The 21335-nt window shown below is 36.2% G+C and overlaps 1 protein-coding gene across 2 annotated transcripts in view; it reads left to right on the top strand.

Moving 5' to 3' along the window:
* The window catches only part of PLCB1 (phospholipase C beta 1), a 669260-nt gene that overhangs the window by 444271 nt on the left and 203654 nt on the right, over positions 1 to 21335 (top strand). For both annotated transcript variants that reach the window (XM_020281914.2, XM_076010933.1), the window contains exons 5-9: positions 7147 to 7226; positions 9013 to 9066; positions 10280 to 10355; positions 17540 to 17640; positions 18885 to 19051. In XM_020281914.2, the coding sequence (XP_020137503.1) occupies positions 7147 to 7226; positions 9013 to 9066; positions 10280 to 10355; positions 17540 to 17640; positions 18885 to 19051 (478 nt within the window). The remainder of the gene's footprint in view (positions 1 to 7146; positions 7227 to 9012; positions 9067 to 10279; positions 10356 to 17539; positions 17641 to 18884; positions 19052 to 21335) is intronic.

Below are 21335 nucleotides of genomic sequence, written 5' to 3'. Positions count from 1 at the left end.
CCTTTTAAAAATTAATTAAATAGGAGAAGGGATAAATAGTGGAACACAGAGAACTTTTAGAAAGTGAAACTACTCTCTATGGCACAATAATTATGGATACATGTCATTATAAATGTGTCCAGACCCAGAGAATGTACAATACCAAAAGTGTATGTTAATATAACCAGTGGATTTGGGGTGATTAATGATGTCAGTGTAGGTTCATCAGTTGTAACAAAATACTACTCTCATGGGGGATGTTGATAATGGAGGAAGCTATGCATGTTGGGGGGGGTGATAAATAGGAAATCTCTGTAGATGCCACTCAATTTTGCTGTGAATCTAAAACTACTCTAAAAAAACTTAAGTCTATTTAAAAATTAAGTACAACAATTAGTGGTTTCCAAATCAGGCACTTTGAAAACACATTAGCCCCCTTCCCTCCTTATCTGAGGTTTCACTTTCCTTGGTTTCAGTTACCCATGGTCAACCTTAGTCCAAAAATATTAAATGGAAAATTACAGACATAAATGATTGGTCAGTTTTCAGTTGCACACTTCTCTGAGTATCATGATGTGATTTCATGCCAGCCTTCTTTATCCCGCCCAGGTGTGACGCATCCCTTTGTCCAGAGTATCCACGCTGCATATGCTACCCACCCACTAGGCACTTAGTAGCCCTCTCCACTATCAGATGGACTGTCATGGTATTGCAGTGCTTCTATTCAATTCACCTTTATTTTGCTTAATAACAGCCCCAAGTAAAAGAGCAGTGATGCTGGCATATTGTTATAATTGTTCTATTTTATGATTATTGTTAAGTTATTTTGAAACTCTTACTGTGCCTAGTTTACAAATTAAATTTTATCATAGGTTTGTATGTATAGAAAAAACTTAGTACATAGGGTTTGGTACCATCAGCAGTTTCAGGCATCAACTGTTGGAGGGGTCTTGGACTGTATCCCCCACAGATAACGGGGAACTACTGTACTTGCTTTCAGTGTATTATCATTTGTCATTACTTTTCCTTCATTAGAGTAACCATTGGCTAACAATCACATAAATATATGAAAAAATATCTGTGTGTATGTGTTTGTGTGTGTGTGTGTGTGTATATATATATATACATATATATATATAGAGAGAGAGAGAGAGAGAGAGAGCGCTATATATATTGATTCAGTATTCCTTTTAGAATGTGTTCATTTCCCCCAAAGAACTCTTTAAATGAATATATGTTTTTGTAAGAAGAAGATACACTCTGCCTTTTTTTGTGACTCCAGCTGGTTGGTTTCAGGTCACAGCCATGGCCTGGGGGTCTTGCATGCCCCAATGCCATGGATAACATGCACCCATTGTGTGGCACTTTGTTTCCACCAACAGCACCAGTACTGACATTGGCCTCTGTTTGAGCTCAAACCTTAAACAAACAAAACCCTTCTCCTCTTTTTAAAGACAATGACACAAATACCCTAAAAGAAAATTGATTTAAGGATGTGAACAGGAATTTGTAGAAAAAGTAGACCAGCCCCCCAAAATATAAAATGATGCTTAACTATGCTGGTCAGTCAGGATGCTAACTGAGACCATTGCAGTATCCCACATTGCATGCATCAGATTTGCAAATATGTTCGGAATGCCTAATAATAGCAACTATTTTGAGAATGCGGCAAAATCCTCTCATACATTGCACATGGAGTGTCCTTACCCCTGATATCCAGGACCACCAAAGCTGATGGTGCTTTGGTGAGTACTATGAAAATGCATGCATTCTAAGAATTCTGCATGGTATTCACCCTAGAGCTGTGGTCCCCAACCCCTGGGCCATAGACTGGCACCAGTCTGTGGCCTGTTAGGAACCAAGCCACAGAGCTCCACTTCCCCATCCCATCAGCTCCACCTCCCCGCTTTCCTCCATCCATGAAAAAATTCTCTTCCATGAAAATGGTCCCTGGCACCAAAAAAATTGGGGACCACTGACCTAGAAAATTTCTCGATGTGGCCTAAGGCAACATGAAGCATATTTGTCAAAGAAATATTTTAGGGGAAAAAATGTCCATCAATAAAGAATGGATTAATAAATTATATATTCTGACAGTGGAGTAGTAAGTATAGTAGTTAAAAAGGAATGAACTTGATCTACATGCAGCAGCAGGATTCATTTTAAAGACATATTGATTGCAAATATCCAGTGGCCAAAAATATGTACCATACGATACAATTTATCTAATATTTTAAACATACAGGGGTCCATACCAGGGACAAGCAAACTTTTTTCTGTAAAGGGCCAAATAGTAAGTTTTTTGCCTTTTTTGAACCTTTGTTGCAAAGTAAACAAAGGAAAGAATACATTAAAATAATAAAGATCACATGAATCAGAACAATGGCAAACACAACCATCTGCAAGAGTGATATTTCTTCCAGAAGATGTTGTCCTTGTCTGTATACCCCTTTCAGGCGTAAGTGGAATTGCCAATGGGAGAAATTTTCCTCTGTCCTGAGAATTAGGAACAGTTGTTGAACTACTGCAAGACTGGTATTTGGGTCTAGGGCAACTGGGAACCATGTTATGATCGAATCTCTCTCTTTACCCTGGGTAAAGCAAATTTGAGTTGGATCAGTGACCTACCTCCATCAGAACTTCAGTGCTCTAGACCCGCATTTTGTTGCTTATCTCAAAACCTCTCTCCATCTTATCCATTTTCCTCTCATTTCTCCACTTGTTTTACTTCATCATCATAACACAGTAAGGTGTTTTGACTCTAGAAGCAATGTTTCCAAGTTCAAATCCCAGCTGTGCCTGTTACAAACTGTGAGGCCCCAGGCCAGTTATTGAATGTCTCTGTGCCTCCACACTCTCATTCTGTAAAATGGGATGATAATAATAGAATATATTTCATAGGGTGGTTGTGAAGATTAAATGAGTTAATTATTTGCAAAATGCTTAAAACAGCACCTGGTTTATAATATGTGCTAAATCAGCGTTTGATACAGAATACAATTAAGTAGATTTATTTGTCCTTTTTTATCTTATTTAATTATATGCATCAATCAACCCAAAATTTTCTAGAACAAAGTGACAGAGGGCACAGTTTCTAAGATTACAGGTTTAGAAGTCCAAGAGCCAGTCATCTAATCCCAAACTGAATTCTATTAGCTCTGAAGACATAAATAAGTTTTATAAGTGCTTTTAAACTTTGAATCCTCACATGTAAAATGAGGATAGTAATCATACAAACCTCCTGGAGAAAGGTCATGAGAATTAGCTAGGTTATTGGGTATGAAAAACTTAATTCAGCATAGCAAGTTACAGCTATAGCTGTAAGAGTAATTGACCATTGTGAAACAATTGTTAGTAGTATTGGGCAAACACAGAAAGCCCTATGTAAGAATTATGAACTTAAATAGCTTTTAGAAACAAAAGTACATTAACTTTGCGGCATGGTAGGGAAACTTGGTATCTCTGATGGTGCCATGACTGGCATTTCAGCAACTGCAAGGGAACTTGTGGGGTGAGGGAATTGCAGAAATAATCTCACAGATGTAATGTACGAAAAGTACATTTTGAACTCCAGCAGACTCCATAGAAGTTGATCTTTAGAGCTATTTTCTCTAGCTAGTGTGTCCATTGTCCCCTTCATGGGAAGATATTGATCATAGGCAGAAAATGTCACTTAAGAAGCTTCAGGGTTTAAATATCAGGGGTGGAACCAAGTTGAGAGGCAATCATCAGAACTTTGTCTGAAAAGTAGAAAAGCAAATCTTCTAGGTTAAATAAGAAGTTATCCTTACCAATGCTATATTAGCCAAGGATCAGCACTGGAATTGTGAAAATACTTCCAGGCTAGGATCTGTCTAGCCTACAGCAAAGCATATTTCAGAATGAGTGGAGAATTTCATGATGAGTGGAGCCTGCTTTAAGTCTCTCTTGCCATATCTCTTTGACTGTGTTTAAACTATGCTGTGCTTAAACTTTAAATAGGCATGGCAAATGATGGGGTTTCCTGAAAAAATATAGAATCTGAATCAAAGGATGTTGTGTGGAGGCTAAAATCCTACATTTCTAATAGGAGGCTTTTGGTCAACATTGCAAGTCCACTCTAGAACATTGCTATTCCTGGCAGTGTGCATCATAGACCTCACTTGGTAGCTCCCAGGGAATGCAGAACCTCTCTTGCCTCTCTAGACTACTGAGTGGGCATCTACGTTTCAGCAGGACCCCCAGTGATTCAAATGCACTTGAAAGTTTGAGAAGTACTTCTCTAAAATATATGTGGACCAGTTTTCCCTAGGCTTTGATTGCATAGCCCTTACTTGCATAGGGAAGCAAGTTTTGGTACCCAGAAGTCCTGAGCTGTAAATTATCTTGCTGCAGCAGACTCTAGTGATGCTCTGTCTGTATCGCCTCTGATCCCTTTGCCATTTTCATGCACAAGACCTCTGTGAGCTTTCACTCCCAATAGCCAAAACCGGCGTCTCTTTGTTAGCTCTTCCCTCTAGATGCTAGAACCCACTTTGCCTGGCAGCAAGGAGAGCAGAAAGTCCCTGTGAATCTCTACTCCCTTCAGCAGTCCTTAACCAAGACTAGGCACAGGATTTCTACACTCCAGCTCCCTTGTCACTGATCAGAAAACTCAATTTGGAGGTGATGTCTACAAAGGGAGGGATTAAGCCAAAGTTACCACCTATGGGATTTTGCTTGGTATCATCCTTCTCCTTTCCCTGTCCTGCTCCCTCCTCTATAATGTTGCCAGGGAACACTTTGTAATAAACCCATTACTCACAAATCCTCATCTAACTGGGGAACTCAAAGTCAGACACATGCTGTTTTAGCTCAGTGCGATATAGCCCGAGACCAGCACCAAACCAAGAGTTTTGGTCGTTTCTAAATTCCTTTGGTCACTACTGTAGTTCTGGAATCTTTGATTCAGACTAGGTCAGGTCTTCTGAGTATCACAAAAGACTGCAGGAAGCCATTGGATTCTAGGAATTCCACACTTGGGAATTCAGATGCTCACGTTCTGAGAATGTGATGAAAAAAATTCTGATGGCTGTGAGGTGAGGGTGATGATGAAGCTGTCCTTCAGCTGGCTTTATGAAGGACTCTTGGAAAGAGTGAAGGATCTGGAAGACCTGCACTGACCAACGCAGCAGCCACAGCCATGTGTGGCTACTGAGCACTTGAAACACGGTTAGTGCAAGTTGAGATGTTCTGTAAAGTGTAAAATCCACACTTCATTTCAAAGATTTAGCATGTCAGAAGTAGGTAAAAGATGTCATTAATAATGTTTATATTGATTACATGATTAATAATATTCTGAAATTTGGGGTTAATTAAAATATACTATTAAAATTAATTTCACCTGCTTCTTCTTACTTTTGTTAATGTGGCTATTATAAAATTTTAAATTGCATGTGGCTTTCCACATTTTATTTCTATTGGATTGTATATAATGAAAGCCTTAGCTTTCAACCTAAAAGATCAGACCAAGTTAAATCTCCCCTACTCTTTTTAGTGCCTTTACTATACCTATTTCTGGTGTGAAATTGCCCCCAGTAAACATACAAAACTGTGCCTTGCCCTCAATTATGAATACTTTTATCAATGCATAAAGTTGCCATGGAGCTAGAAATGTCTAAAGTTTGACCCTTAGCTCAGACAAATATTATACCAGAAACATATTTTAAAAACCAGTGCCAGTAGCTATTACTCTTAGCTTAAAATTATGTACTCTGAGGAAAGCTGACTTTCAAGCTATTAAAAAATTATTCTGATGCTTTTCTCTGTCTGTGTACATCATTTTTGGTGGTCAATAATTTTGCTTGCATCTCACAGCTTGTCTGTGCTCTTTTCTAAGTCCTCTGTCAAAATATAGAGGTCAAGGCCTCAGTATTTCTCATCTGGACAATTGCAGCTTCCTAATTGAGTCCCTCCTCTTTGGATTCTCAGCCTCAAATCCATCGACTTGGCTGCCAGAGTATCTTATCACCCCCCATTATTAAGAAAAAACGCCTATGGTAGTATCACATATTTTTGCTAACTTATCTCCATACACATAAACACTCTCCCTACTCTGACCCCAACTCTACTTTTTTGTTGCAACTCCCTCTCTGTTTTCTAATTCCTATTACTCTACTTTTTGTTCCCTCTGAGTTCTGGCATGTTTACTCCCCTCTGGTTCTTTCCCCAGACAGTGTTCTCCACTTAGAACCTCCCCTTCCCTTTCCTATCACTCTATGCCCCTCTGTTCCTGCAAATGTCACTGTGTCACATGACTGTGTATTATCAGTGCCTTAGGTCAGGAAACAAAAAACAAAACACCAACCAAACAGCAGTAGAAATAACAAAAAACTAGGTGGCAAAGTTGTTGAACTAAAAGACATTATTTCATTAAAGAGGGAGACAAGTCAGCTGTAGCACTATCAGATGGATTAGTACTTAGCTCTCATGTCATCTTCTCTTGGAGAATTTTAAAGGTTCGGGGCCCAGAATGTTTACTGTGTGTTCAAAATCATCACCCAGAGCAAAGCTTCAACTTTATATGTAGACCTTTCCTATTTTCTTAGAAAACAAGTGACATCCCTACTGACTGGTGTGAGGCAGAGATTAGGAGAGTAGGGAGGGAAAGGCAGAGTTGGGGGTAGGGAGAATGCTGTAAATTGTGTGACATTGTGACTGGAACTAGTTTAGAGAACTTCTGCAACTGTAATTAACATTTAAAGATCCCCGATATACCTTCTTTGGCATGAGTATCAAAGCAGGAAGATTATGTGTGCAGTTCGGTTGTAAATTTGTTTGACCATATTTTAAACTTTTCTATAACTCTTAATCCGTTTATAATTCAAGGAAAATAGTAAAAAAGCACTCAGATATTAAAAGGCAAGATATCAATTGCCTCCCTTTTTAAATAGGGATTTTAAAGAGCAGAAAAAATGTTATTTATTTATAAAGAATATTTCCTTAAGAAAAGAGTAGTCACTCAGGGATTTGTATTTAATTATGTCATTTTTAGCCCTCACCACCCCCCCCAAAAAAAAAAACTGGGGGAAAAAAAAAACCTTGGTATACAAATTGGACTAATTTGTCTTCCTGGAAGCTGAACGAAAAGCATGTATCTAATGACAGTGCAGTGTTTAAGCTAATGCAAATGTGATTTACATTTTTCAGGAATGGACAAATGAGGTTTTCAGTCTGGCAACAAACCTGTTGGCCCAAAACATGTCCAGGGATGCATTTCTGGAAAAAGCGTAAGTTGCTCTAATTTTATTGCTAAGGGTGTTGCTGCTTCTCTGAGTCAGTTTCCTTTCTCCTTGGTGAGTCTTTTGTTTGTGCTGCACTGACTTCTCACATTGGTAAACATAAATTTCCCTTTGAGATTTGTTGGGAACTGATACCTGCCCTGTCCAGAATTGGAAGACTTCCAGGAAAGATGCTCTAAGCTGCACATCCGTGTTTCACCTGGGCTGAGCTCACCTGAATGTCAACGCCTTTGACACACAATAAGGAGACATTTCCAAATCCTGGCAGCTGTACTCAGAACTAAAAATTACTAATTTCAAAGATTCCTCTGCTTCTACATCTGCCTGTATCTTCTCAATTATTAATCTGAGGAATAGCATATGTTCCTTATTTCTCTGGAGTCATAGATCTCTGATAGATGCTTCAATAACTCCCCTGCCAACTTAACTCAATAGACTGATGTCCTAATTCCAGCCCATGTAGTCCATCCCAGGAAATGTTAGTAAGAAAAGAGATGAAAAAAATGTAAAAGAAAGAGCACAGGGAAAAGAAGAAAAGCAAAGCAAAACAGATTACCAGGTCACTCTGGAATTGCAGCAGTCTTTTGAAAAATTGTTTGACCAAGGAAAATAATGACTTATGCCAGATGAGCAGAAAGGAAAGCTGGTTGTGATCATTTTGGAAGCTGTGGCCATTCAGGAGGTTGAGAAGCCTTTAAATCAAAACCACAAGTGGAAACATTAATAGGTGGTCCTCCATTTTATTTAATAGCATTTCTCTCTTCCCTCTTCTTACGTAAGACCCATAATTCCAGACCTAATATTTAAGCCACATTTCTTTTTTACTCTTTTGTGAATTATTTTTACTTGTAGTGAATACCTCACAGGTCTTCATTTAAATGCTTTTTTGATGGAGTCACATCCTCTGCTGAGTGTGCTACCCTTCCACATACCTCCACCTTCTCTCTTCCTCTGTTACTCCTTTTTTTTATTATTACCCTGCCTTTTATTTTATCATCCTTCTTTTAACAAACATTTCTAGAACATCTGCTATTCCAGGTAATGTTAGTGGAAGGGATATAGAGATATATAAGATGTTTTACCCAAAACCATGTTATACCTAGTTGTCTAATCATTATCTATTGCAAATGGACATTCTAGAACCATTCTCCTATGGACATTCTAGAACCGGTCTTTTGGTGACCATATTGTAAACATTTTTGTTGCATACACACCTAGATATGGAGTTTCTGGGTCACAGCGTGTGCAGATTCCTGAAGCAGTATTCCCAATTTACATGCCCGTCAGCAGTGTTGGAGAGTTCTGTTGCTCCGTCTCTTACCTATATGTCCATAAGCAGTTGAAGAGATAAATGCAGTTGTTATATTCATACAGTGAAATACCATGCAGTAATGAGAATGAGCAATCTACAACTATGAGCAAAATATGAATGGCTCTCAAAAACATATTATTCAAAGAAGTGAAAACACAAAAGAATGTGATGACTTTATATAAGGTACAAAACCAGGCACAAATAATATATGTTACTTAAAGTCAGGATAACAGCTCCCTTTGGGGGATAGACTCTGGCAGGGAATGTGGGAGGGGCTTCTGAAATGCTTCCCAAGTGACAATATTCTATTTCTTGATCTGAGTGCCAATTGTGGAGGCTTGGGCAGATTAAGAAAATTCAGCAAACTCTACACAGGCACGGGCTTTTTTCTTTGTATTTTATTTTAAAATAAAAAGCTTTTTTTTTAAAAATGAAACTCTTGTTTTTCTGCTTCTCCAACAGCTACACTAAACTGAAGCTGCAAGTCACTCCAGAAGGGCGTATTCCTCTCAAAAAGTAAGCTTCGTGAGCGTTTCCCATTATTCATTTTCTTTTTCTCAAGGATTTGAGTCTGTGCCATGGCTCTGTTTTGTTTCTCCACCGGCCTAAGTGGGAGCATGCCTGTGTCACCTCCTGCGTGTCTCACGTCAGTGCAGCTGGTTTCCTCATAGACATTTCCCTGGAGCCCCCTTTTCCTGTGGCATCATTTTCAAGAAACACCAAAGCAGGAAGTGGGTGGAGGGAGTGGGGAGGGGGAACCTTGCTACTAAATCCAAATGACTGTCTGAGATTTAGATCCATTGTAGGGGTGGAAACTGGGTACCTTAGTACCTCTTTCTAGCAAAATGGCTCTAGCCCTAAAGTGGGGGTTGCAAACTCAGATGCTAACAGGAGCCAGGAAGGGAACTGAAATGATGAAGCAGGAAGTAGGAAGGAAAATGAAAGAGTGAAACCTGTCTAAAGGAGACAGCAACTCCCCTCCACCCACCATATACCCTGTGGGATTGGTAAGCGCCAGACACCAGATCTTCTAATGTCTCAATAGAACCCATAAATCCAAAGTAGTATATTAAGTTGTCCAGTACTTAAGTTCTGTTTTTCAAAACCAAATTAGTAGGTGAGGGATAAAATTTACCTGTCAGGCACAATGTACCCTGTTCTGGTGACAGGCACACTAAAAGCCCTGAATACAGTATTACAAGAATCATCCATGTAACAAAACCACATGTACCCCCTTAATATTTTGAAATTAAAAAATAAATAAATAAATAAATAAAAAGCAAAATCAAATTAGTGACCAAAGAAAATACATCTCTAGACCATATTTAGCCAAAAGTCTTTAACCTTTGTCTTATAAGCTCCCAGTAAGCTTCTGTTAATAAATTACTAATAATGCAACATATATTTTGGGGGTCATAGGTAGTAGTAGTAAGGTGACAGAGTTGGTATAGATGTCTATTTTATTGATTAATATTAGAAGTTATTTAATGCAATATTTTTAATGACGTTGTTACCATTGTCTCAAACTATTGACTTTATATCAGACACTCTAATTTTAAAAAGAACACACATCAATCTTTCAGAATACAAGTACAGATCTTTTCATTCTTTACAGATGAATCATAAATAGGTTTGATTCAATGGAATATTTTGAGTTGACGTCCTCTATTAGCCTTGTGATCCATATACTTTTTAAAACTCTCTCCTTTGTTGTGTTTTCAATTTGCAGCATATATCGCTTGTTTTCAGCAGACCGAAAGCGAGTTGAAACTGCTTTGGAGGCTTGTAGTCTTCCATCTTCAAGGGTGAGCATGTTGCCTTATAGTACTATAATTTGAACGTTTCCTCCAAAACTCCTGTTGAAACTTAATCCCCAGTGTGTCAATATTGAGAGATGGGGCCTTTAAGAGGTATTGGGTCGTGAGGGCTCGTCCCTCATGAATGGATTAATGCATTAATAGATTAATGGATTAATGTGCTAATGGCTTATGGGAGGGGAACTAGTAGCTTTATAAGAAGAGGAAGAGAGACCAGAGTTAGCATGTTAGCATGTTTAGCCCTTTACCATGTGATGCCCTATACCCCCTGAAGTTGTAGCATTGAGTCCCCACCAGCAAGAAGGTCCTCATCAGATGTGTCCTGTTGACCTTGGACTTTCCAGCATCCATAACTATAAGAAATAAAAGTGGCTTTGGAACTGGGTAATGGACAGAGGCTGAAAGAATTTGGAGGAACAGGCTAGAAAAAGCCTAGATTCTGGTGAAGGCTTAGAAAATAAAAGACTAGGGAAAGCTTGGAACTCCTTAGAGATTGGCTAAAATAGCTCTTAATAACTCTTACTAAATATATATTGCCCCAATGTTACCTAAACATAATTTTTAATTATGAAGCCCATAACTTATTTGTTAATATTTGCAATGTGTGAATCCATTGTTACTATATTCGTTCACCTCCATAACCCCAATAATTCAATTTAGAATGACCCTTGTTTTTTGTAGATTAAAAAAAAAGTAATCATCTAATCAGGTAATATAAAAAAAGTTAGTCAAAAAGGTCAATGTTATCAAAAAGATCACTTGAAATGTGGATTCAAACTTATTAATAATTAAATCCTTTCTTGATATCTCTTGAGATATTAATGGTAGTATGAAGCCATTATGTTTAGGAAAATACTTGAAATGTTAATTTTATTGTATCTCATTCTTCTAAAAATTCATAGTTTTAAGATTTATAAGTTACAGAAGCAATTAGTATGGTGGCACAGATTTATAAATAAATAAATATATTTATGTACTCTGCATGGCCTGTGCTCAGAAGGTTTTTACTGAAAAGGATGCAGGATCAAAACAGCCTACAGAATGCCTACTTTGCTCGTATTGTGGGAAAGTAGTTGAGAGGACAAGCATATAACATGCTTTTTGTTTTATGCCTGACATGTACAGGGTGCTTCATATAGATTAACCACCTGGAATAAAGTAATTTGCCTTCATTTCATTTCATTTCTACATAACTGGCTCTCAAAGGGTTTGTTACCATTGTTTCTGGAAGTCTAGTGCATAAAACTCTTTTCTCATGCTGTATGCAGAACTCTCCTTTCTATTACAAATAGTTTTTACCTTAGTATCTAAGCAACAAGTAAACACTTAAGGATAACACTGACTTTATTGGAAGAAACTTTGAGCCTCTTGAAATATGCTTGCAGTGTTCAAGTTGCACTGAATGAAGTTGCAGAGCCATTCTTAAACTTATGATTGCATTTTTTAAAAAAGTATTGAGTAGGCTATTATTAAATTCATCAGCCAATTCTTGTTGTGAATACTTCTCAGAAAGTGAAGTTTTGTTTTGTTGTTGTTTTTTTTAACAACTTCAGTAAGGTCACAGGAAAAAAAGAGTGCCTCTCCACAATCACTTTTCTTCTATAGGTGGAAACAGCTAATGATGCTGCAGGACTGAGCAGAGCTGTGGAAAGGCTCCCAAAACAGTTTACTTCACTACCCGTCATTAAGCAAAATAAGATGCTTGAGACACTTGCTAGAGGGTGGATTAAAAGGAAAAAAAAAAAAAAAAAAAAAAAGACTGATGCCTGAACTTGCTTACTGTTGCTTTTTGTTAGATGCTTTGGATTAGGAAAGATATAACAAGATCCAGTCCTTGACTCAACAAATATTTCTTGAGCTCTTACCATGTGCCCATGGGCCCTGATAATATGATGGTGAACAAAATGAAGCCCAGAGTTTCAAGGACTATAGAGTCTTCTGGGAGAATTAGGCAATAAACACATCAACAAATGCATTTGTAAATTGAGAGAAGTGCTATAAAAAAATTTTAAAAATTTAAAAAAAGGAGAGGTGCCATTGAGAATAAAGGAAAGCTCATTCTAGTAAAAGAAAATAGTGTGTGTAAATCCCTGAGGCTGGGAAGAAGTTACTGGATTGGAACAACTAGGAAAAAACCACTGCATTCAAACATAAAGAGAAAGTATGAGAGATGGATTTGCACAGACGTGCAAAGAATTTTTTTTTCTTTGTAATCATTTCTGGTTTTACCTTTCCTGGATAACATCTTGTGAAATATAATGTTCAAAATCTTTAACTTAGTGGTACAGATCTGGCTAAGGGAAAGAAGGAATAGAAAATGAAGCTGAATAGAAAATAAAATTCCATCAACCAATCTGTAAATTGCAATTTTCTTAACAATTGGATTCTGAAAATTCAGTCAATAAACATAAATTGAGTCTTTATAATCTACTGTGTCTATTATAGGTTCAAACTTTCAGACTAATATCAACTGGAGACAGTTTAAAAGGAAAATGTGATTCAATAGCAGGAGTTACGTTTAAATTGGAAAAAGTATATTTCTTTTTAGCAAATTAATTGTAATGACAATTTTCTGAAAACAAACTGGGGATAATTTAAAATATATATAATCAACATCTCCATCACAAAGTTTTGAAAGATCATTAGTCATAGTAAAGTATAATTTATTTGGAGGGCTTGTAGAATTAAAATGCTTTTTAAAAAAATCTAAAAACCGAAGACATTTTCAGTGCTAAGAAATAAATGTTCCTGTGAAGTGACTGTGACACATCACAACTATATTTTAAATCTTGTGGTAATTTCATATCTGTAGAACAGTGGCTCTAGCAAATATCCACTCATTAGCAAAAAGATTCTGGATATATTAACAAGAGGTATTTTAAACACACCACTGAAGAAAAGAGTTCTAGAAATGGTAGATCACCCTGCAAAATTGGGAGCTTATTCTTAGCTAGCAGTCATTCAAACTCAATTTAATTGTGTTCTGTAAATAGATACATTACCAGAAATGCAGTGGATATCCTGTTGAGATTTTTTAAACATTATCTTTGTGCACATTGTTAGGGATAATTAATGCAGTTGAACTTGTATCCTGCCTGACATGAACCATTGGAATAACACATTCCTTTAGAGGGTACTCCATTAGAGATTATAGTTGCTAGCGTAAAGTTACCCTAATTGTGAAAAAGTAGTACTATATCCAAAAAGAGAGACAAGGCAATTACTGTCCTTCTATTAATAAACCAAACATACTTTCCAGTGAGACCTTTGAAAACCTTTTTATATTAAGAAAATTACTTTACCCACAAACTTTCTGATAACTGAAAATCATTTATTTGTGCTAAATTCTCTTGATTTAAGGCTTATTAACTTGAAGAGAGCTCAGTGATATTTGGAATTGTGTTTTAGTCTTGTCATACCATTGGCATATGGAGTTGTATTTTAATGAAATAGATATGGAATAAATTTGTGTATTTGTTTTAAATAATAATTTTTACTATAGTTGATGGACACAAATGTAGTACAAAGGGAAAATAATTCTTTTGGATTTTTTTTAGTTTTACTAAAGAATACTATGAATAAAATTTATAAAAGCATTTCTCTGTATATTGCCTTCCTCCTATTCCTTACATCCAAATATAAATCACAAACATAATCATTTTTACAGTTGTGATTCTTAAAATCACTAATATCAAAATTCTGTTTTAAAACCACATGAAATAATTAAGATTATGAATAATTTACTTGTAATTATTTCATGTATTCTATGGCTAATGTAAGTTTTGATTTACAGCTTTAGAACAAAAATATTGAGGATAGCTTTACTTGTCTGAATTTCCTGGAACAAAATCAAGAAAAAATTGTATGTGAACTCTATTCATTAGAGTCCACCTCAATAAATTAACATATTTTAAAATGACATTTTACTGAATGTTAGGTACCTGTCATCACAGAATTATTTTTAAAATCTAGAAATATATAAATAAAAAATACAAACCACCATTTCAAAACTAATATGACTATTTAGTTTACTGGTTTATAGCATGAATTATAGAGTCAGGCAACCCAGATGCAAAATGTAGCTGCTGCCACTACTGTCACCATCCTATTTGCTTACCAAGGACCTTAGAAAAGTTTTGTAACCTGCCAGCCCCTGAATGTTCCTATCTGTAAAAACGGGACACTAGCGATGCCAACTTCATAGAGGTGACAGGGGATTAAATGAAAATATCTGAGTTAAACTTATAGAACTATACACATGGCATATAGTAAGTACTCAATAAATATTCATTCTTATTATCCTTTTGAGTATTTTCTCATATGTGTGTGTGTGTGTGTGTATATATATATATATATATATATATATATATATATGGGAATTTGTCTTTCTTTTTTTAATTTTTAATTTTTCATGTGGATGTGACATTACCAGGTCTGATTTTCCCTTTTGAGATTCCTTGTATACAAGCATGGAATTGAACCAATTTCATATTTCAAGTTTGCCAGCACTTTGCATTTTCTGAAATAAATGGGCTTCATTCAGTTAACACTGATTTAGGTTACACTGGCCTTCTTAATTCACCCTTTAAAAAGTTCAGATAACAGCAGCAACAAATAATCATTGACAATCGGTTTTGTACTGGGTGCCTAATGGGATGGACCAAGTCCTGGATAACAAAACAAGACCTAAGACCTGATACTATCTCCTGGGTTCATCCAGCAAACATCGTTTCGGTATCTGTTGTACACCGGGCACATGCTGAGAACACACAAGAATTCAATAAGAAATTACCACTTCACTGAAAAACTCACAGTCAAGTAGAAAATCAGAAATATAAAAAAATGAACAGCTGTATGATGGATGCAATAATAAAGGCATTTAAAGGGGGATTGCATACACAAAGAACAAATGTGTCATCTTTAGCCAGTGTGGTTGGGAAGTATTCACAGATGAACAGTTGAATGTTGGGCATGATCATTAGAGTATTGGACCTTGGATTTCCTCCTAGTCAAAAAGGAAAAATGACTCTGTGCCATTCACTTCACCAAATTGTGAGATCCAGAAAGAGAAAGTATGTGAAGTCCTACTTCACAGATGATAAACAGTAATTAGATTTTAGTAAAGCATATTGTTCTATAATATGTAAATGATTTTAGTTAAATCTGATATTCCACAGGAGATATAACACAGGAGTCCTCCTGATCAGTTTCCACCTTTCTCATAAATTATATTCATGCATTTAGCAAATGTTCATTGTACACCTACTATATGTTACACACTGGAAATAGAGATGTTAACAAGCAACACACATGTTCTAGCTTGTGTACATGTGCAGGTTAGCAATTGTACACTAAAATGAGTGTTGAAGTATGAGACAAGCAAGATGTGATGGGTGCACAAATGGAAGACAGCCCAGTTCAGGGAGAAGCCAAGGTTTTCCAGAGGATGAGATTCTAAACTAAGACAAGAAAGAAGAAAAGGAGAGGTCAGTAAGAAGAGGAAGACAATTATTGATATCCTTAGATAAAATCCATTTATCTGTGTGCTGGGTAAGGTTGGGGAAGGAGGAATTGGAGTGAACTCTATTTAATAAGGAGAGAATGGTAGAACACACTTGGGCTTCATAAAATCTAAAACCACTGGATGCACTTGAGTTGGCCAGCAGCACCATTGAGCATTTTCTTGCAATTGATTTTAAATCTTCCTTTTCACTGTGTCTCTCAACCAAGGATTGAGGTAGGCAGGGTCATTTTCAGCCGTTAACAAAACTATTTAAAGAGCTGTAGGTGTCTGACTCAGAGGGAGAGCAGCAATGAAAAATATGCATCTTCCAGACAAAGGGATTTCTCTCTTTTTGTAAATCAAGTGGACTTTTAGAAACCTGTTTACAGGTTGTACTTGTCTCTATTTTATGAATGGCAGAATACCAATAAAACAAGCCATGAGAGTTTCCCATTGTTCTTGGATTTGACCACTTGTGCTCATGATTTCAAAGTCTGGGTCCAAGGAGACCTAAGTCTAATCATGCATCTCTCTATGTATAATGATTCACGTGTTGTCTGCTTGTCTCGAAATTCTATTTTGCAAAATAGATTTTTTCCCATTTCATTTTATAAATGGATTTAGTAAAGAATATTACTTCATTCATTCCACAAATATGGACATCCTGCTATCTGCCAAGTGATGAGCTAAGTTACCTGTTTGCAAGCAGTGAGCAATTCAGACAATAATTTTTAGACATTTCTATAAAAGTACATTTCCAAACATATGAATATGGTAAAAAAAAAGGGGGGGGTGTTTTCTTTGGTTTAAGGACTTGAAAATAAAAATAGTCATATAAACACATACCTGAAATAGTAAAACAGCATGAAAAATGTCCTTCCTGTTAACAAAGGATTGAATACATGCTTCCGGTTTCCATGGCAGCACAACAAAACAGAAAAATAAGTCGTAGAAGTGGTCTTTTGTATCAGTGTCTTGCCTCCCAAATAATAGAACCAGGAGCAATCAGTAAAAAAATGACTGGCGCTATCCTACTTATGAAAACTGTTTTACAACTTACCAGATTATTTAAACCAGAGGGAACATTATTTGAAAAAATAACATAAAATTGGAATTTATGTTTTCATTTTGACTATGTCTGTTTCTAGGGTCATTACTTTTAAAAAAAATTCCTTCAAAAATCTGATACATACCACAACAATGTACATGTACTTCATGCCACTGATCTGTACACTTAAAAATGGCAAATTTTATGTTGTGTATATTTTACCACAATAATAATAAAAAAAAACAGACTCAACCCAAACAAAACAAAACAATCTGCTAAACAGACCCTATCTTTCCTAGGACTAACTTATTGTGGTAAATGCACATAGGAAATTGCCTTAATGTCCTTTTAGCAGGAGAAAGTTCTTAAGCTTAAATTGAAATGAAAAAGCAATAGAAAATAAGGATTTTGACACCCTAAAGCCAGTGTCCAAATGAGCTGTACAGTTCACCTCCTAGATGTGTTCTGAACATTTTCCCTGATCACCTAGAAGAAAGGGAAGGGGAGAGGAAGGAGGGAGGGAGGGGAAAGAGAAAGGGAAGAGAAAAAAGAAGAAAATAGGAGACAGCAAACTAGGGAAAGAAAAAGACCATTTGTTGATCCTGTCATTTTATTTCCCAGAATGATTCGATACCTCAAGAAGATTTCACTCCAGATGTGTACAGAGTTTTCCTGAACAACCTTTGCCCTCGACCTGAAATTGATAACATCTTTTCGGAATTGTAAGAGGACACATTTTAACCCACTCTTTTTTCAGCTTGCATTGATACTCAGGGTGGCTGGGGCAGGATGTTGAGTAGCGATTGGAGATGGAAGAATACATCATATATCATACCTTTTAGAAACTATACACCATTTCTAAAACCAGTGTGCCTGTGTAATCTGTTGGGCAGGATCATATGTTCTTTTCCCTGAGGTGCAACCACTGCTTTTCATGGGTAGAGGTTTGCTGTGCTGTAAGGTGGCTCTGTGTGGTTCAAGGATTATGGGTAGAGCAGGGAGGCATCTTGGCTTAGCGGACAGACTAGTGTAGCAGAAAGAACTCTGGACTGGGAACAAGACATTTTACCTCTCTGAGCCTCATTAGTGAAATGAGAACTTTGCATTACTAAGCACCCACCCAGCTAAAAAATTATTTGCTTTTACATGAAAAAATATAAATTTATATAGGCATCTCCTTTTTTAAGACACTGAAAAAAGCAATTAAAAAAAAGCAAATATGGGAAAGTAGCAATTTACCTTTCTTAATACACTGAAATCTACATGATAGAAAATCTATCTAAAATGTGGTAAAACAAAATAAGGATTTCTTCATTATAGAAGATATGAAAACAGTACTGCTGAGAATGACACTGGGTATTCTTGTTTTGTGATGTTCATTGCCATCAAATATTTATTTGTACCATTGAATTTGTCTTTGGGTTGTCAACAGGAATGAAATGGGAAGTCTGAATCATACTACATTGAGAAATTATAGGCTCTTGTTGAAGTGTAACTTTAATGGGGAAAAATGTCCAAATGGGTTGCTTACTTTTTTAAAGATGTAATAGTAAATAAGTACATCTTTAAATGATTATGTGGGATATGGGAGTTTGATGACTAAACCAAAAGTCTAATGTCATAATCAAAAAATGATCTCTACCTCTGTGTTCAATTTAGAGTGGTACATCCCTATGCACACAATGCAGGGTTTTTTCCTACTGTGGGTTTTCTTACACAGCTGGTATTTTTCAAGAACAAAGGGGTGTAGAGATGGTGACTGCATTAGATATTTGTAGCCCACAGAAGTACAGAAATTGTGGTGGAGCAGCACAGTGTTTTTAGGGCGAAACAGGAATTTTAATATAGCATGCTCTTATCAGGTATAGCACGATTTTATTAAATATTTCCCTATAGTTAAATGTAAATATCTGAATGAAATTTGGTAGAAAAATATTCTTATTTCTTGGTTTCTAATTGTTTTTAGTGGTGCCAAAAGCAAACCATACCTTACCGTTGATCAGATGATGGATTTTATCAACCTTAAGCAGCGTGATCCCCGGCTAAATGAAATACTTTACCCACCTCTAAAACAAGAGCAAGTCCAAGTATTGATTGAGAAGTATGAACCCAATGATAGCCTCGCCAAAAAAGGTCAGTACTTTGTTTCATACCGTAGGAAAGCTCTGGCTTCCAATTTTAAGTGTTCACACCCTGGTAATTTAGGGACTTTAAGGATTGGTTAGCTTTGTTTCCCCCAAGTGTATACCTGCTTTCCTTTCTGTCTGAAGTCATTGGTGGTTCAGCCTGAAGTTGATTTTTTAAAAACTTTAGTGTGTGCTTTTTTGTTATTGTTATTATTATTAGGTCATTAAATACAAAATGTCCGATTTTGAATCAAAAGTTTAGTTTATTATATCTCAAACAAGAAGCAGTACAATTCATCCAAGTATGTGCCTAAACTGGTGACACAGTTTTTCCATCTTAAGAGTAACTTGTTTATGCCAGTAGTGAAGAAGCCTGCAGAGCGAGTGGCGATGAAATAGCAAAAGGTGTTTTTCACAGCTTGTTGAGAATTCAATATTTTTCCTTGCAAGAAGTGGTCCAAAGCCTGGAAGAAGTGGTCATCACTTGGTGCAAGATATGGTGAATATGGTGGATGACAGAGAGTTTCCAAGTCCAGCTTTAGTAGTTTGAGCAGCATTGTCTTTTGGGACTGTGGTCTTGCAAGATGATTAGCTCCTCTATGTTGACCAATCTCAGCTGCTTAATTGTAAGCATCCTCATCATTTCCTCCCACTGGTTGCCATAGACATCCACTGTGATCCATTGAACAGGTTTCATGAGGCAGTAGTGGATAGTACCAGCACTAGACCACCAAAGAGACACCATTAGCTTTTTTTTTTTTGATGAACATTTGGTTCTGGATGTGTTTTGGCATTTCATCTTTATCCAACCATTGTGTTGAATGCTTGCAATTTGTCAAAAAAAATCTATTTTTCATCACACGTAACAATACAGCATAGAAATGGTTTGCCTTTATGTCATGACAGCAAAGAAAGCTTTGAAATGATTTCTCTTCTGACACTTGTTTAATTCATGTGGTACCCATCTGTCCAGCTTCTTTATCTTGCCAATTCATTTCAAATGGTCCAATTATTATTGGAATAGTAACATCAAACCTTGCTGCTAATTCTTGCATAGGTTGAGATGGATTTGTTCCAATGCAGCTTTCAGCACATCATTATCCACCTTGGTCTCAGGTCACCCACATGGCTCACTTTCAAAATTAAAATCACCAGAGTAGAACTTCTCAAACCATCAGTGTACTGTGCATTCATTAGCCACATCCTTCCCAAACACTTTAATGACATTTTGAGCTGTCTGCATTGCATTGCTTCCGTGATGGAACTCATATTAAAAAATAACACGAATTTTTGATATAGCCATGGTTTCACAAAAACTTCTCTAAAAAATATGAAAGATAATCACAAGCCAAATGTGTGTTTGAAAGACTGAGGATGTACCTTCACAATAGGAAAAATAAAATAAGTGTCAAAGTGAAATGTCAGAGATATCAACTGTCAAACTTATTACTTAAGGAAATCGGACATTTCATGTGTGATGACCTCCCTCTCTCTCTCTCTCTCTAAATATATGTGTGTGTATATATATATATATATATATGTGTGTGTGTGTGTGTGTGTGTGTGTGTGTGTATATATATGCATCTAACATTTTTTTAATGTCTGATCATTTGTTTTGGCAATTCATTTTTCCAAAATCAAAAATATAAATTTCTTAATAACTTCCAGGCAACTTAGAGGTGGTATCAATTTTGGGACTAATTAATTTTTTTATATCCATAACACTATTTTTTTTACATAGTAGTCCAAATTTTAGAATATTTCTCCAATTAGAGAAATTCATCAGATAGAACATTCTAGAAAAAACCCAAAAGGATAACTCTTAAGGTAGTGAATTTCCTATATGAGAAAGATGTATGAAGTTACTGATCTTTTCTAGAATGTTCAGTGAAGTGGCCCATAGATTTTTCTAAATCTCTAAAACTGAAGAAAATAATCAGTCTACACTATCTGATGAATTTTTCCAGTTGGAGAAATATTCTAAAATTTGGACTACTATGTAAAAAAAAGTTGGTGTTATGGATAGAAAAAAATTAATTAGTGTCAAAATTGATACCAGCTCTAAGTTGCCTGGAAGTTATTAAGAAATTTATGGTTTTGATTTTGGAAAAATGAATTGCCAAAATAAGATCATGATGATTTAACTGCTGTAAGTTTTCAATTATGTGTGGCAACATTGTCCCTGAATAAGATTTTCTACTGCTAAGACTGAGTCTCATCTGGATTGAAATATCTTCACTGAGAAAATTGGTGTGTCATCACTGATGTTATTGCAGATTGCCTAGATATTC

The sequence above is a fragment of the Microcebus murinus genome, chromosome 16, assembly GCF_040939455.1.
Source record: "Microcebus murinus isolate Inina chromosome 16, M.murinus_Inina_mat1.0, whole genome shotgun sequence".
NCBI lineage: Eukaryota > Metazoa > Chordata > Mammalia > Primates > Cheirogaleidae > Microcebus > Microcebus murinus.
The sequence above is the reverse complement of the archived record's forward strand: the minus strand, read 5'-3'. Positions and strand labels throughout refer to the sequence as shown.